Genomic DNA, 17,236 nt, shown 5'->3' with positions numbered 1-17,236 from the left:
TGAAGTTCCTGTCTCACTCACCTGGGAGAAAGCTGAGGCAGAACAGAGACTTATTCATTTCCTCCTCCAAAGTCACTTTTAATAGTCTGTTAATTAAAGTCGGCTTTTCCAAGGCTGTGTGTGAGTGTGTGTGCAGAAACATGAAAACTCATAAGACCACAGAAGTGTAGTTAGACATTTCATTGGGATGATTTAATGGAAGTTCCCTGAGCGTGAAAGGTGTGATTTTTCTAGTGTTTGTCAAAAATATACATCAGCTGCTTGTTGCCACTACATTTTTACCACTTTTAACCCCTTAAAGCCAAGTGTGTCATATCTACTGCAAGAGGTTTTGAGGCTTCTGCATCATCAGTGTGATTGTTTTTTTTTCCCCTGAAAAATCAGAAAAAATACATTTTTAAGAAATAATTGCAAAAAAATGTCAAATGTAGCAAATATGATACAAATTAAAACTCACACATGCAAATTAATATACATAAACACAATGTTCTAGAAGTTATTTCATGGTTTAGGCTTTAAAGGATTTAAAAGTTATTTGTGTACTTGCTCTGACAACATTGGTCTGATTTTGTAAAACTGAGAACTAAAAACGGTGCTTCAGTCTGCTCACAGTTGGGACAACTGCACCCCGCTCAGCACGCTATAGCTTTGAAATGATGTAAATTAAGCTTTAAATTAAGAATAAAAAATCATCAGCGTTCCTCAGGCTCCTCTGCCTTTAGCATGGGTTTTTCATTGCTGGTTATTTTAGCAAAATGAATTTCTAGAATCATGCGAAATGACTGATAGCAGAAACAAAGTCTCCTTGTGTGGATCACGCAGCAGTGCACACCATTTACAAGGATGTGGGCTGGGTTTGGCATCCTAACACTATAATAGACACCAGAAGAGCTTGGAAAGACTACGGACACCCTATCCTACTCTGTAAATAACCTGGAAAGGTTCATTACTGTCAAAGTCCATTAAGGTTATTTGATTGCAGTATAATGCATTGCCTCTTGTAGCACATGGCTGGCACTACTTGGATAATTGCGACTCAGAAAAGGAAAGAAAGAAATGTTGTACTGTAGCTGGAAATGTGATGAGCAGATGTGGATTCCTCTTCTTTAATTTACACCAGATCAAATCAGCTTGATTTGCTTTCCTGTACTGGCCGGTAGATTAAATTTTTGGCTCAGATAAACATTCAAAAACTCGCTGTGCCAAAGGTAAATTATAATCTCTCTCCCAGTGCAGAGTGTCTTAGATATATCTGTATTTAGATCATATGATTAAAATGCACTGGTCTTTATTTAGAGCAGAATTAGATTTGACTTTATGGGACACATTAGTGGAATATTCAGGCTCATATATTTACAGATGTAAATTATATAAAGAGGACTGACTTTAGTGCTACCACATCACCAGTCAAAGATGCTTTAAACTGACTAAAAGTTAAGAAAAAGAAAGCCCATGTAATTATTTCTTTCACCAAAAGCCTGCATGAAGATCAGGTGCTAAAACAGTCAGCAGCGGTGCACTTTTGATTACTCGTTCCTGATGTTTTTGCACATTTCTGGAATAAAATTAAAACATGCATGAAAACTAGTCCTGAGCGTGATATTTTTCACTGCTCACATTGTTCTCATAGCCATGGTTATTAATGTGCAGATGCAGCGTTCATTTCAGGGTGGAAGTGGGTGTTAGTCAAACCCTGCGCTGGCTCATGTGTCAGGATGCAGTCCAGCCATCAGGAAGTGATGCAGTTGAGCTCTGAAAGATAAAAATACCTCTCATAGAACAACAAGAGACCAGAAAATCAGGATGTCAGTGTGTTATGACTGCATGTTATTGTGTTTGTCAGTGAGCGGTTTTTTTGTGTCAGCGTACCAGGATGCGGCTTTTGGCCAAAACTGAATCAGAAAAGTGTTAACACTGACCTTCACTTTGTCTCTCTTCAGGTACCAACCAGTGGCCCCGCGCTGGTGGGCAGACCCCCTCCTCCCCAAATTATGAGAACTCCCTTCACTCACTGGTAAGCTCTCTGTCCGCCTCCATCATTCAGTGAGAGGAGGATATGATGGATGCTCGCTTTAGATAAGCTGCCCATGAAGGACTGAGCTAGCATTACAGTGAGATTCCTGTCTGACAAATGTTTTGCTGAGGAAGGTGGGGGTAGAGGGATAACCAAACTGAACAATACCTGTCCCTTGGGGCATGCCATCTGTCCTCCACTCTGTGGGCCGGGTCTGGGATGACAGTTGGGGGATGGGTTTAGTTATGGGGGCTGGTGTGGGGGTGGCAGCTGTTTGCTGAACCTCTTCTCCAGAATTCCTTCGCTGCCGTACGACCAGAGCTGAAGATCGGATTTCATTCAGCCCTGCTACCTGATGCACATGTCATGTGTTTACATACTCTACTGGGAGTTTATTCCAGGGATAAACGGACTTAAATAAACTTACTATACAGATCCACAGACATATTTATATGATAAATAAAGATAGTATAATATTAGGTAATAACCCATCCAAGCAATGGGTGAACTAGTGAATTCATAAAAAATATGGATTATAAGTGTTAACAAAATGCATTTATGTTTCATGTGTATGAAAGAAAGAAAATATTGACCGATATTGGATTTTTAAATCACCAGTTTCGGTTTTAAAACTCCTATATCGGTCAGGCTCTACAAACAATTCATATTGTATTGGTGTCGAAGTTTAACATGATTATATGTTTCTATGACCTCAAACAGAAGACCTGCAGAAGTAAAGGATGGAGCTTTTAACCATGCTGTGATCTTAGAGGGACATAGATTCATCCTGATATAGTCTGCAAAGCTCCTTCATAATCCGTATTCACACGTAACAATGAAAAGACATCCAGGTTTAATATAAAGGATCCAATATCTACCTGGTAGAGATGTTCCTTAAGAATGTCTTGAATCCATACCCGGTTGTTTCTGAGTCATGTAGGCTTCTAAGAGGTTTAAAAAAAATCAATTGCAGTTTTTTATTGAATGAAAAATCCAGCTGGCAGCCAGTGAAGGAAATTCTCATTTATTCTCAGCAACGTTCAAGAGTGTGTTGAAATGAAATCGTAGATCACGGTCCTCTGGTAGTTACGACAAAACTACTTGGAACATTGGAAAGTCCCAGAGAGCTCTCGGAAATGGTGATGAAGCTCTTTGAGGATTAGATTACAGTCAAAATGACTAATTTTGTTACTGGACTGGGCTGTGAACAGTAGTTATATTCATTTAAGACGAATTTTTTAAAAAACTGCAGACTTTGGTAATCAACAAAACACGCACAGCTGGATGAAATGAACATAAGAAGGCAAACAACAACATTATTTATCCCAGCACATAAAGTCAGTGTAAAGTTTTAAACTTGTGGCGATGCAGAAAACGTGACAAGTGCTGTAGTAGGGGTCTGTAAATATGCAAACAGCGAACCATTTTTATCTTTACAAAGTGAGTCGTCAGCAGCTGTGTGCTTCTTTCTAAATCCTGCCTCTTTCTCTCTATGTGCTTTCACAAAATAAAAAACCAGTCTCTACCCACAGCGTGTTTGTAGTATTTATAGATTCTGATCTTTTTTTCTTAATTCTCTCTTATTCTTATTTGACTTTGCCAGAAAAACAGAGTTCATCAGCAGTTACATGAGCATCTCCAGGATGCCATGTCTTTCTTAAAGGATGTCTGCGAGGTACTCTTCAGATAGACTCTTTTTTTTTACCCATTGCGTGTTCCATACATCGTTTTGTTTTCTTGCACAAGTTCAACTACATTCTTCACAGTGAAATGCACTTTCATTTATTACTACTTCTGTCACCTTATTGTCATGTTATGTTGTCGTTTTTTTTGTTTTTGTTTTTTTCTGCAGCCATGCCAGCTTGTAGTAATCAGCTTAGGTTCAGATGACAATGAAATTAAGTGGCTGCAGTGCCTCTGTTCATTTGAAAAACAAATGAGAACATATCCTGACTTCTACAACTCAAGCTGAAATGGCTCATTTGATCTTGCATTTGAATTGCCTTCTTTATCTTGTGTTTTTTTTTTTCCTCACCATACAATCAGCATTTTCAATTTTTGCCCTAATGTGCTTATACTAAGCTGCTCTGTCCTTCTTTTCCTCCCTTCTTTCTCTCCCTAACCCTTCATTTCTCAATCCCTTTGGTCCTCCCAGTCTCGAATGGAGGATCGCCTGGACAGATTGGATGATGCAATCCTTGTTCTGAGGAACCACGCAGTGGGCTCCACCGCCAGTCTGCCCAGCGACATACACAGTCTGCTGGGACAGGCACAAAATGGGCCAATAACAGCCATTGGACCAAATTTTCCTGCCTCTGCATTGGTTCCAAGTCGGACTGCAGCGATGGTACGATAACTTCATATAAGTATTTATTTATTACTGTACAGTATTTTTCAAACTACACCACATAAAACACCTTGGCCACCTGGTCAAAAAAAGGAGAGCTTTGAGACATTTTCCGCAGACGAACAGTTGAATTTATACCGGCATATTTTCCATAAGTGTAATGGCTGGCCGTAGGCTCACCCTCCTCTTGAGAGCGGCTGTATACACAAGTTTGAGAGAGAAATGAGGAAAACAGGCACAAAGAAGTAAAGTTGCGCTATGGTGTAGGACGTGTTTGTACGTTGCAATCCTTCTAGAGTTAAACTCGAAGCCCCTTGAGAACTGGGGGAATGCCGGTCTCGGTGTAAATCATGACGTGTTCGCCCATCCTCCTTCCGAGGTATTTGATTGTACAGAGCCAGGAGATTTGAACACATCTGCAGTGGAAATTAAAATGGGATGACTCGTCCAACTGTTATCTGGAGGTGTTTGGAAAAAGTTTGACACACACACAAACTTAAAAAGAAAAAGATCGAATTAATTTGAATGTGGGAAGAAGTTTAGATTACTTTTTTCTCTGAGATAAATGATGGAAGGAAAAGTTAGACAGTGATGACATTTTGTATCTAATAAGCCAGTGATTAGCTGTAAATGTGGTGTTGCCTTTAAATTCAGACCTAAAATTAATATTCTTGTTTAGATTACTGTTATACAGAAAGGCCAAAAGGCTCCTTTTGTGTGTAAATTGATTATTAATTAATTAGTTTAACTTTTTCTATAAAACAAGCACGTATTGTGAGTAAAGTGTTTTGGTAAGGTTGTACTTTGATGCAGCATGAAGAAAGAATGAAAAGATGCATTTCTGAGTGCAGACTGACATTTTAGTGCTCAGTCTGCACTTTTTGTTTTCTTGTCTTGATCATTGCAGTGGAGCTGTCGTGCAGAAATTCATTTATTTTCAAAGCAGTTTAGTTTTTTCTTTGTTTTAAGGCGGTATTTTTCCTGTCGATGGTTGTTTTCACTCGTACGCGGAGGCTGCTGGGTAGCTCGCTTTGTCCCTTAACAAGAATTTTACTGTGGTTGTCAGAAGAGCTCAGTTTGATGTATTTGTTACAGAGAGCTGGGTTGTGGCAGTGATGTTGACCGACTGCGACTGTGAGATAGAACATACTGTGTCTGCACTAACACAGCACTTCCTGTGTGGGAAGAGGTCCCTTCAGACAGGGCTCAACAGCCTCGACACGGCACAGCCACAGGCTTTTTACTCTGGCTGTCACCCCACCCTCTACCCCCTTCCACCCCTTTTCATCACTTCTTTTTAACAACCCAGGAAATCTGAATCGTTGGAAACGTGTGTCTGAACCCACAGCCTCCACCCAAATAGAGGTCCTCAGCTGTATGGTAATCAGGCCCAGCCATGAAAATGGCAGCGTTCTTTTCTTGCCAGAGCCCCAGCCTCACTCCTCCTCCTCCAGACAAAGAGTTGTTTGGACACCTGTTGAGAGCACAGCAAAGATTAGCGTAGCGCTGGGGAAGGGGAGGATCTCGGAGCGGTGGGGTTAACAGAGGCCAACAGTGACTGGGGATCACATTCCAGAGGAAAAGAGGGAGATGCTCTCCACCCTTAGTGATGATTTCTCCGCCTTTCCTTAGTCCTTGAAAAAGGAAATCAAATGGCTCTAGAGCATGTGGTAAAGGAGGGGCTTTGTGGCACGACGTGGTGGGAGTTGACCATTTCTATGTTATGAATGTGAACAAAATAACAAGGAGATAGTCAGACATTGGAGTGGGTTTAGCTTGAATTCTTTTGAAACTGAACACAGAAGGATTATTCTTCTCGTAGACATGAGGAACAGACGGGTCCTCAGTTGTGGTTACAGAGCGGGCAGTCTGAGAATGTCGCAGCAGCGAGCAGTAACACAAAATGTAACAGTGACAGATACAAATGAGGAGGCTATATATGGACCTTTAAGTATGGCTAAATATTGTGGCACAGGTGTTTTTTAAATTTGTGTTTATTTTCTATTTTCTACCCTTGATTATGCATTATAACGCTGCTGTGGAGCAAATCTCCAAAGTACCCACAGGTGTTGGTAATGACTGACTTGAATGGTGATTAAACCCAGAACTTGTCCCATGCTGTGACTACAGGTTTTAATAAACACTGCTACAGACAGCATCTAATCTAATGTATATATACATATATAAAAGCATCTTTTTTATGATCAACCAGTGTAGAGTGCTCAGCAAAATGTGCAAATCAGTATAACTAAGGTTGCTCTTTTTTCTTTAAAACTGTGGGATTTTCCATTTTAGGCTTTTCTCCTGCTCAAAAGTGCTGTTTTATTTTTATGAACAGTCTCCAGTGAGTATGTGGCTGTTTCCTTTCTTCACGTGTCCTTCCTGTCTGTGTTGCAGCAGGGTGGTGACGATGCTGCCAGCCTGAACAACAGCCACGGAGGCCTGCCCAGCGCCGGCTCGACATCCAGCACAGAACTAAATCACCAAGTGGAAACGTTCAGAGGTCAGCTCCACCACGGCGCCCCGCTCTACGATATCCACACGATTCGGTTTACGTATGATGTCTTACCTCCACATTTCTGTTACTAATAACAGGTCTTACTTCAGGCCTGCCTGGGCAGGTTCCAGCAACCCTGGAGCTGAAGGTGGAGAAACAGGACAAGGATGAGATGCTCGACAGCATCTCCACCGATAACAAGTCAGATGACGAGAGTGACAGAAGAGATATGAAGACACCCAGAGCAGGCCCACGCACAAGGTAAGAGGACCTTTCGATACGAAAACGTGTGAAACATTCTTCAGAAGTGAAAATAAGCTCTATGGCGTGCTTTGAGATGGTAGAAACATGGGATAAGGCTGGAAAGGTTGTCTTTCATATGTGACAGGTAGTGGAAAATCTGCTACATATCGTATTAACCTTTACTGTCATTATTTGATTTAAAATAGGCATGTCAACAAATGGGAACAAGAGCTGGGTAAAGAAATTCCAGAGGAGATGTGGAGAATACTGGATTCGGTGCTTTTTAACACCCCAAATTACAAGCAAACAGATAAATGTGAAACAGCCCTGCTGGAGATTATGGAACCAAACCATACTCACATGTTTTGGACATTCGGGAAAATAAAACCCCTTTTGGATAGTATTCATTCAGCGCTTGCTGAAATGTTTGGCTATATAATCCCATGATCATTTCAGATCCTATACTAAGTATAGGATCTGAAATGATCTGAAGTATAGTATAGGATCTGAAGTATAGTATACTTGATCACCTTAAAGGAAACATGCATCCAAAGACCAATACCTGTTTAACATTGACCTAGCACTGGCTAACGATCAAAACACTAAGCTACAGACAATGGGTGATTGTTGTTGTTGTGATGGTAAACTCAAATACAGACTGAAAATGAAAGAATATTTCTAAAAATCTGGGACAAACGGTTGTTATACAAAGTGAAGAAAAGTCAAAAGTAACAGAAATTATTAAAAGAGGCAGATTTGCATCGACACACTAACACTGGCACTGTTCAGATGTTCATGTGCTTGTTTTATGTTTCCATGTGGCTATTTTTCAGATTTATTTTGCGTTAGCTTAGCCACCATGTGTAGTCATTTTATATGTATAAACGAAGCAAATAAAATTCCGTTTTTTATCAGTTTGGTTCTTATGAATGGCACATTCACTTTCACATTAGACAAGTGAATACACTTCATTCATTTCCTCAGAAAACCTGCAACCAAGTTAAAGCCGGGTGTCTGATAACGGCCGGGACACAAACAAACAGAGACCTCCCCCAAGTCGAGGGTGGGAGGGATAACCAGTCCTGTCAGGCAAATCTTTTGTGTCATTAACACATGCTTAAGAAACAACAGATTTCACTTGACGCTGAGAAGGCGGAGCTTCTCAGCGTCAAGTGAAATCGTTGTGGTAAAAACTCATGGATGGTAAATGAATTAAAATTTCCTCCTTTATGTTTACAGTTCATGGTTTAATCACTGTCATGTCAGATTAATGGTTTGAAGACCATCCTATCATTGGTGCAGATGACTGAATGTTGGCTGCGGGTTGATTTCTTCTCTCTGCTGCAGCATCACCGAAGACGAGGATCTGAATCCCGAGCAGAAGGCTGAACGGGAGCGCGAGAGGAGGATGGCTAACAACGCTCGCGAACGCCTGAGGGTGCGAGACATCAACGAGGCTTTCAAAGAGCTGGGTCGCATGTGCCAGCTGCACCTGAAAAGCGAGAAGCCCCAGACTAAACTGCTCATCCTCCATCAGGCTGTGGCTGTCATACTTAGCTTGGAGCAGCAAGTCAGAGGTCAGTGTTGCAGCGCTGCTGCGGCAATTAACTGAAATGCTACATCACATCAAATCACTGCTGACTCTTAAAAACAACGTGTGTTTTCATGCAGCGTTTCTGCAGGTGGTAATTTAATTTCACTGTCACATCCAGAGCAGATACATGTGGAGTTAGAAAGGAAAAAATAGGGAATGTTTCTCCTCATGGAGCTGCCAGAGTATCACAGACAGTAAAGAAAATGCAGGGCGTTTATTCAGCTCAGATGTTTCCCTGCAGTGCTGCATTTAGAGGTACTAAAATGAATAATGATGAAAGATTTGAGGCGAAAAACAAACAAAGTAACACCCTTTTATAACACCCTTAAAACTTCGGTCTCTCTCTAAAATTTTATCTTCATTTTATTTAAAAAAAAAGCTTTGACATGTGTTTAATTAAAGTGTAATCTTTGTTTCTGTGAACTCACAGAGAGAAATCTGAACCCCAAAGCAGCCTGCCTTAAGAGAAGGGAGGAAGAAAAAGTGTCTGGAGGCTCCAGTGACGCCCAACCAGCCCACACAGGAGTCCATCCAGGCCTGACCGACACATCCAACCCCATGGGCCACCTCTGAGTACGAGACAGGTACTCTCACCTCTAATTGAGCGACACACACGGCTATGATGGTTTTCTCTAATAACTGAATCTCATGACAGCATATTTTCTTTTTCTTTCTGCACTTTGATAACATGATAATTGCGGTCATCCTGTGTGCTTTCCTGGTTTAACTGATGTTTAATTGATTACACAGGTCAGCATGATTGAATCATATTGTGACGCAGCATGTTTAAACCCAGCGAAAGTCCACAATCTTCATTTTTTACTTATGTTTCCTAAAATCAAATTTTTAACTTGAAGATGTCAAACTGTGAAATTCTTTCAATCGTTGTTATTTAAAAAGATGCAGATAGATGGAATATTCACTAAATGATTAAAATTTTAATAAAATCTCTGCTAAGGTTACCAGAAACCATCAATCAGTCACATTTCATGAGAGTTAAAGTTGCCAGCCATCACTAAGAGGACAAATTTTGCTGGCTGACTGGTTGCACTTCCAGCCACGTGCGTGGCTGTGCTGAGCGGGGTTTCCCCCTCATGGCTGAGAGCTTTGTTAAACAAGGATTTGGGGTGAAATAGTGCACGGCTTATTTGCCGTTTATGCATCAGAATCTGTTCAATAAACTGCATTTTCCAGACATACTTTTAGAGACAGTGAAGATAACAAACACTGGAAATATTGGAAAGTCTGGTTGTTCTTGGCCGGCAATCTGCATCTTTGGCTGGTTTTTCCTGTGCTGCGTCACTTTTTAGTAAGGCTCTAAATCTATGTTACCTCATTTAAAGTAAGCCAGTGCATTTTCTTCTCATTTTTGGCTATTCGATCAACAAAACTGTATTTTGTATTTGAATAAATTAAACCCCTTTTTTATCCCTTATTTTTATTTGGAGGAAAAATCCTTTAATTTAAATGTTTTAATTGTCCTTTATTGATGTATGTCTGATTTATGTCAGACTTTTTAAAAAATAAATATGTAAAACAGCAGGACTTTAATCACCAGCTCTAGTGCTGAAGCTAAAATTCGGACGGCCTACGCTCAGCTCCTTTGATGCGCACCTCTGATCAGTGCTCCTTCTTTGCTTCCTCTCCTCCAGATCAGAGCGATGCAGATCATTTCTGTCCCGTCTGAGTCGGTGACCTTGCTTTCCAGTGACAGACAGGACTCACAGTTTGTGACACCAATTGGAGGAGACAGACCACTTGAAGCAAAACGACGAGTCTAACACAGTCCACTCCTAAGATTGAAGTAGAGCCAAGCGTCCAGCTCCCTGCGACCAGATTCCATTTGCAAATTTCTCCCCCACAAGAAAAAAATCTTCAACACATATCACTGTCTGCAAGAAGTGTGTTGCTTCTGAACAATCAGAGACTTCGCAATCTCCTCCAACCCTATGTGGAAATTGCCTTGTGCCTAAACTAAATTGACGAATGCATTGTAACAGCAATTGTTTTTATTTGTCTGTTTCTTTGTTTTTTTCCTATTTATTATGTTATTGAGCTATAAAGTGTATGTCTAAAGGGAAAGTTAGGTCAATACAAAGAGAAGCATGCGGCTTTTCAGTCGATCTATAGTTTGCCAGTGTCGCCATCAACCCTGAGCACTCCACTCCGGGAAAATCTTTGAGTGTGAGATTGGGGGAAAAATGTTAGAGATTAATTTATTGGCCAGTTTAGACTGATATTTATACCCAACTGAAAATCATCACGAGCTGAAAAACAAAAGCACCCGTTTTTTAAATATAAATTTAAAAAAAAATTATATATTATTTATATTTTTGTTTTCCTCGTTCTGCCACTGGCCACACGTGAAACCAAAACTACCTATGTTTGTTTCTGAGCAGTTTAGATCCGTCTCTGTGCTACTGACCGGCAGGTAACAGGTCCAGCTACGATAGCGTCAACAGCACGGGAGGTGACGCACAAACGGCAAACTGTAGCTTCACTGAAGGCTCAGATTTAATTGTTTTTTTTGTTTGTTTTTTTCCCAGTAGTGAGCAGTGAAAATACAGAGGGCAAACTTTTTGCAAACCTTAGCATTCCCTGCGTATTTTAGTGTCTTAACTAAAGGAAGAGGCGACTCCAGCGCCCTCTCTTCCCTTTGCCATATAGTGTTAAACGTAAGCAGTGGCGTATGTTTGCAGATTCTTCCTCCGGGCGTCAGCACAGAAGTGGCTTTTTTTTTCTTTTGAAAATGTGTTATTATTTTCTTGTTTCTGCCACCAGATAATCAGAGATCTCCTAATGAAGACGTTCAAAAAAAACAAAAGTAGAAAAGCACGCAAAACAAAAAAAAACAACACAAAACGACGACCACAGTTTCTCCTGGCCTGATCAAACATATCGATTTTCTTTCTGTTAATATCTCAAGACATTAAATTCTAATAAGCGCAGTTACTCCTGAGTAAAATTTAGTTATGCTTATTTGTTGTAACAATTCCTTTCTGTCCAGCATTATAATTTCCGGTTTTTAGCCAGCAGAGAAAATCTGTAAGTTATTTTCAGTGATGTTTTGATGGAAGCCGTGCTATTCTCAGTATGGCAAAGCAGACTGAACATTTCATGGATTATTCTGAGTATCATTGAACTGTAGCATGATCATGATAATGAGGATGATGATGATGATGAACAAAAGCAGGATTTTTCTTTTTTATGTTCCAAGACATCGGTCATGGCTTTATTTCTTTTTCCCTATCCGTGTGCATGAGTTACGTTTCTCCTTTTTTTGAGTCTTTTCGGTCTTAAGACTTGCTTTATATTCCATTTATTTCTTTGTATATTGCGTTCTATCATTATTTACACCTTAAACAAGGCTGCCGCATTCAGAACGAGTATTCTGTACAATAAAGGGACTTTGATTAGAATAAAGGATGATGAGTTTACAATTTAACAACCTCATTTTAGTGAAGAAGAATCCAAAAAAAGAGAGACCTGGTCGGTTGTGGTGTGTTCTCTGACTGAATGAGGCCTTGTTCATCATTTCAGTATTCATGATCTTGTATTCATGTCGGCAGACTTTGAGGGTATAATGTGTGTCACTTCCGGCTCGCTTCCCTTCATTTGTTTTCTTTCCTTTTTTTTAAACTTCCCGTTCTTCCTGTATTTCTTTGCTCCTCTGTTTGCCAAGTTAGACTTTGCTGTATCCCCAGATGCTTTCCCTTGTATAATATATGAAAAAAAAAGAAAATCAAAAGAAAAAAAAACATTTGGCTTATTTTTCACTGTAGTTAGTCTTTTATACAATAATACTGTAAGAATATTTCTTGAATTCTAAATATTACTCTTTCTAGATTTTTGAAAGCAAAAGTTTTGAGTAAAAAGTTTCTTACTTTATTTTACTATATTAGATAGTAAAATGTACGGTTATTTACCATAACCTGTCCATTATCACAAAAAAGTTACAAATGGCATCTCAAGAACACGGCTGAACTGCTGTTCGTAGTTTAGTACTTCAAAAAGGCTCCGTATGAGCTCCAGATTCCTAAAAGCGCGACCTCCATCGTACTCCTCAGTCTTCGTTGTTGATTGATTGAAAAAAAGAAAAGGAAAAAAAAAAGATTTGTTCTTGTGTCAAATAAAAGGTGTTGTTGATGCACATTGAAAAACTGCGGCAACGAGAATTTGAATTTTCTGTCATTTTCAAACAGAAAAACACGATGTATATAACATTTATGTTGCAATAAATGTGCCATCTTTTTTTAAACTCGATCGTATGTGCATTTATTTCGCTCATCTTCCTCTCCATATTTACATTTTTCCACCTTTCCATAACCTTTGTTGTGTTTTAACGCACAGGAAGGAAGAGCTCTGAAACAATGGGATTAATTTAGACTTCCTTATTGTTTTTGTTATTTTGTTTTTGAGACATTTCTACAGTGGATTTAGGCCAAATGAGTGTTTTATAGTATGTAACTCTTTTTTGAAAGTAATACCAGTGGACCATTGTAGTCTGTATGAAAAGTACTATGAATATATGTTTCTATTTTTAATAAAGTGTGATAGCAGCGTACTGTATATGTGCTGTGCTCCTACTTTTTCTTTTTTGCAAGTTCATTTATGCAGTATAGAGACAGATCCTCGTGCCTTAACCTCCTAAGACCCGAACTCTTCCATGGCATGCATTTTTAATTTCTCTTTGATATTTGGGCTTATTGGGACCTCATGAATGTAAAAACAAAGAATTGCCAGATTTTTGTTTTTACCTGATTTTTGTTTCTGACAAAAATGAGATCCACATATGAGGACATTTGTTTTAAATTTTGATAGAACAGTGGCAGGATAATGTCCTCGTAAGTGGATATCAGGCTCTTGTAGAGAAAAATTTGTGTTTTTAGGTCTAGACAACCCGAAATGTGATGTCCACATATGTGGACGCCAGGTCCTAGGAGGTTAAATAATGTTTGAATAAATTGTCTTATATTTTGACACAAAACAAAATGACCCACCCAGCACTGAAATTGAACTTCCACAGTCATATTGAAAAGCACAAACCTAAACAGTTTTTTAATAAATGGCTTTGGTGGAAGTGTCTCTCTCTGTAACCTGCCGTACTCAATCTGCTACTTGTGCTGTGACTGAAGTTAATGAATCCCAAAAGCGTTGTGAAAATGCTGCTCTGAACCTGGAAGATTGTTGCTGTGCTGTAAATCTCAGAGCCTGTACATCTGCGCAGAATTATCTCCGTGCAGATGTAAGCATGGAGAGCGCTCATTGCGTCCTGAGAGGTCTGATCTCGAGTCATTCGTCAGACTGAGGTGACAAAAGTGCTGACTGCCGTTCTGTCTGCGGTGAGCTCAGTGATGCGCGGTGGCCTTCCAGCGTTCCTCGCAGGGATAAACGGAGCGTGTGACTGTGCTGAGCTCTGGTGGTGGTGGTCGTGGGTGTGCATGTTTTCTGTAGGAGTGGGACCACCATGTCTGAAGGCTGACTTCCTGTCATGGCTGCTGGCTGAGCCAGCTGACAGAAAGTCCTTGGCTCACATCCTTGAATCTCAACCAAAGAGCCTGCTGCTCCTCCTGCTCTAACAGTAAGATCATCCGCCTCTCTGCTACTTTCAGGATGCACGCTGCACTGAACAGGCCTCTTGTCTTCTGTTTCACTTTCTAATCTCAGCTCTTTAAGATTCAAGGCTTTTTGACCATTTCAACATAGTGAGGAGAACAGGATATGATATTCAGACATTTCACAGAGACACAAAGTAAGTGCTTATCTGTCAGTAATGGAAGTTTTAGGCATGAAGTGTGGAAAAAATACGACAGCACAATAGTAATTTCAAAGATTACTTTTACATGTACTCAAAACAACAATGGACTGCTCCTCCTGCCCACACCAGCTGCACAGAGATCCATTTTTGAAGCAGTTTCGAGTGATGGATAAAATACCTAGTCCTTGTTTTATATTAAGAAGGCCACAAAAAAGCGCCAGGGTTCTGAATTAGACACAAGAAGTCTGGTAACTTCCACAGTTTGTCTTTTTAGTATCAGATTCCCTCAGTAAGGAATCCAGGGACAACATCTTTATGAGGAGCAGTAAGACAAGGTGAAGCTTGATGAGGTTCACCTGTGTGTCTGTGTGTTAATGACCTACCTGACATTTGTGCACCAACTGTAACCTGCCAGATGTGCACTGATGGTGTAGTTAGTCTACACACCAAAGCTGGGAAGCAAGAGTGTCAGTAATACAGTGAAATCAGATCCAGAAAGTAGCATGGGCAAGGCACTTTATTAGGTACACCTTGCCAGTACCCAGTTGGTTGCCTTCTGTCTTAATTTTTCATGGCATAGATTCAACAAGCTGCTGGAAACCTCAGAGTTTTTGGTCCATGTTGACTTGACAGCATCACACAGTTTCTGCTTATCATGATGAGAATCTCCTGTTGCACAACATACCAAAGGTGCTCTGTTGGATTGAGATCTGGTGATCATGGAGGCCATTTGAGTACAGTAAACTCCTTGTCATATTTAAAAAAAAACTGTTTCTGATGATCATAGCTTTGTGACATGGTGTCTTATCCTGCTGGGAACAACCATCAGAAGATGGCTACAGTGCGGTCACAAAGGGATGGAGATGGTCAGCAACAATACTCAGGTAGGCTATGGCATTTAAAGATGCTCAGCTGGGACTGAGGTACCCAAAAGAAAACATCACCCACACCATTACACTGCCAGTGATTGGCTCATTAGATATTTGTGTGTACATTTTTAAACGGAGATCCAAGTCCAGATAGCAGCAAGGAAAAGATTAGCTGATGAATATAAATATGTGGGAACGCTAATGGATCCAAAACTGGCATTTGAAACAGAAGTTTTTTTAAAAAACTGTGAATAGAGTTGTATTTAATGTGGATATTTTAGGAATAATTTAACAATTAAATATTTAAAATAAAATTCCCACAATGGCTCGGTGACTGTGAAAAGATGAAATCAAAAAAATAAAATGCATCTCCACAATTGCTGCTACAGGTCAGTTGGGCTGACCTGCCCCTGGAAAGCCTGCAGACCCCCTTATTGTATAATTGGGATAAGACTGAGGTGTGCACTGAGCATGCCCAGAGGTCCCAGCTGTGGCACCTCAGCAGAGAACAGAGCTCCCATTGTGTGTGGCTGTAACCCAACACAGTGATTCAGATTAAAGGCTGCGGTGCCGCGTGGTCTCTGCGGACAAAAATATAAACAGTGGGCCACTACAAAGGCGAAGGGGAAGCTAGGCCCCCGGTTTAATGAAGTTTACACTGCAGTGGCAAGATCTATAAAAAGACAAGTGAACGCACCGTTTCTTTCTCCTGCCATTCAGGAGCAGCATGGATGCACTGAAAAGAGAGGCTGGGGGTGCTTTAAGCAGCACTCACTTTAATGCCACTCTGATTTGTATGACAGCTGTTATTTGAAGTTCATGGCATTGATTAGGCCCAAAGAAAATATTACCAGGGTACTGGTCACATCTAACTGATCGACAGACGTTATTAATATTTAAACTAAACATAGTTCCTGTGTATTTATTTTATATTAAATTTACATAATATGGTTTCAAGTACCTTTCAAAGTTGCAATGTTTATTTCTTTCATAAATATATTAAACATGTGTTTTTCTAAAATTAGACTGCTCTCAATCTAATCTTCATTATCTTAAGTGACAATGAAGATTATATCCATAAAACATTTCATTACAATGACATTTAAGCCTCAAATACACCGGAGATCTTCAGCTTTACATTATCTCTTGACTGTTTTAAAGGTCATTTGGTCCATAAATTTTAAAACAGCCTGAGAAATAAGAAGCAAACTTGATGATTATTATTCGCAGCTTCTTCTGTGGCTTGTTTAATAATATTTGTCTAGCATGGGGCTACACTTGCTTGCTACAGGTGACTGTTTATGATGGAAACTGAACATCAAGCACAGCACCTCAGGATCACTGACACTGACTGTAATCCTGCTGTCGTTTATAGTTGCACAGTGCCATTGGCTCCCCCCACTAAGAGCATGCTCACCATCACAGAGGCTGCACACAAACAGTATACACTCCCCACAATCATCAGCATTTTTCTAGCATATCTGCTCAGCATAATAACCAGCTCATGCCTTTTAAATCACTCTCTGAGATACTCATTGTTGATTTTCTGGTGATGCGTTTAGGTGCAGTCAGGTGAGCTTACTATCCACTAGATGACGCTCTCGGTTTTTAAAGACATTTACTTACAAATTGGATTTATGCGTAAATTATGTAACGTGGAAAATTTTCCCAGGAGTCTATGTCACAAAACTTTTAGTTTGTTTTAGAAATTAATAGAAATGTACGAACTTTTATTGTGTTCAACTACATGTCAAACACATTTTTGAACTACAAGGAGTTAATAAGAAGGAAAAATTAATGAATTAATTATTTGTCAGGTGTCACCTCTGGCTACAATACTCCCCGCTAGTGCAGGAGCTTCTAAAAACCGAGCTGAACCGAGCCGAGTCGGGGCCTGGGAGTTCGGGGGGTAGT

The 17,236-nt window shown here is 40.0% G+C and overlaps 1 protein-coding gene across 7 annotated transcripts in view; it reads left to right on the top strand.

Moving 5' to 3' along the window:
* The window catches only part of tcf12 (transcription factor 12), an 83,232-nt gene extending 70,279 nt beyond the window's left edge, over positions 1-12,953 (top strand). For 2 of the 7 annotated variants that reach the window (XM_063476012.1, XM_063476048.1), the window contains 8 exons: positions 1,941-2,014; positions 3,618-3,689; positions 4,170-4,361; positions 6,759-6,864; positions 6,957-7,119; positions 8,449-8,678; positions 9,126-9,279; positions 10,348-12,953. In XM_063476012.1, the coding sequence (XP_063332082.1) occupies positions 1,941-2,014; positions 3,618-3,689; positions 4,170-4,361; positions 6,759-6,864; positions 6,957-7,119; positions 8,449-8,678; positions 9,126-9,268 (980 nt within the window). In that variant the 3' untranslated portion in view covers positions 9,269-9,279; positions 10,348-12,953. The remainder of the gene's footprint in view (positions 1-1,940; positions 2,015-3,617; positions 3,690-4,169; positions 4,362-6,758; positions 6,865-6,956; positions 7,120-8,448; positions 8,679-9,125; positions 9,280-10,347) is intronic. The other 5 variants (XM_063476041.1, XM_063476058.1, XM_063476032.1 and 2 more) reach the window with 3 other exon arrangements.
* Positions 12,954-17,236: the final 4,283 nt, after the last annotated feature.

Source organism: Pelmatolapia mariae, linkage group LG1 (assembly GCF_036321145.2).
Source record: "Pelmatolapia mariae isolate MD_Pm_ZW linkage group LG1, Pm_UMD_F_2, whole genome shotgun sequence".
Taxonomy (NCBI): domain Eukaryota; kingdom Metazoa; phylum Chordata; class Actinopteri; order Cichliformes; family Cichlidae; genus Pelmatolapia; species Pelmatolapia mariae.
This window is presented reverse-complemented; position numbering and strand designations above follow the sequence as displayed.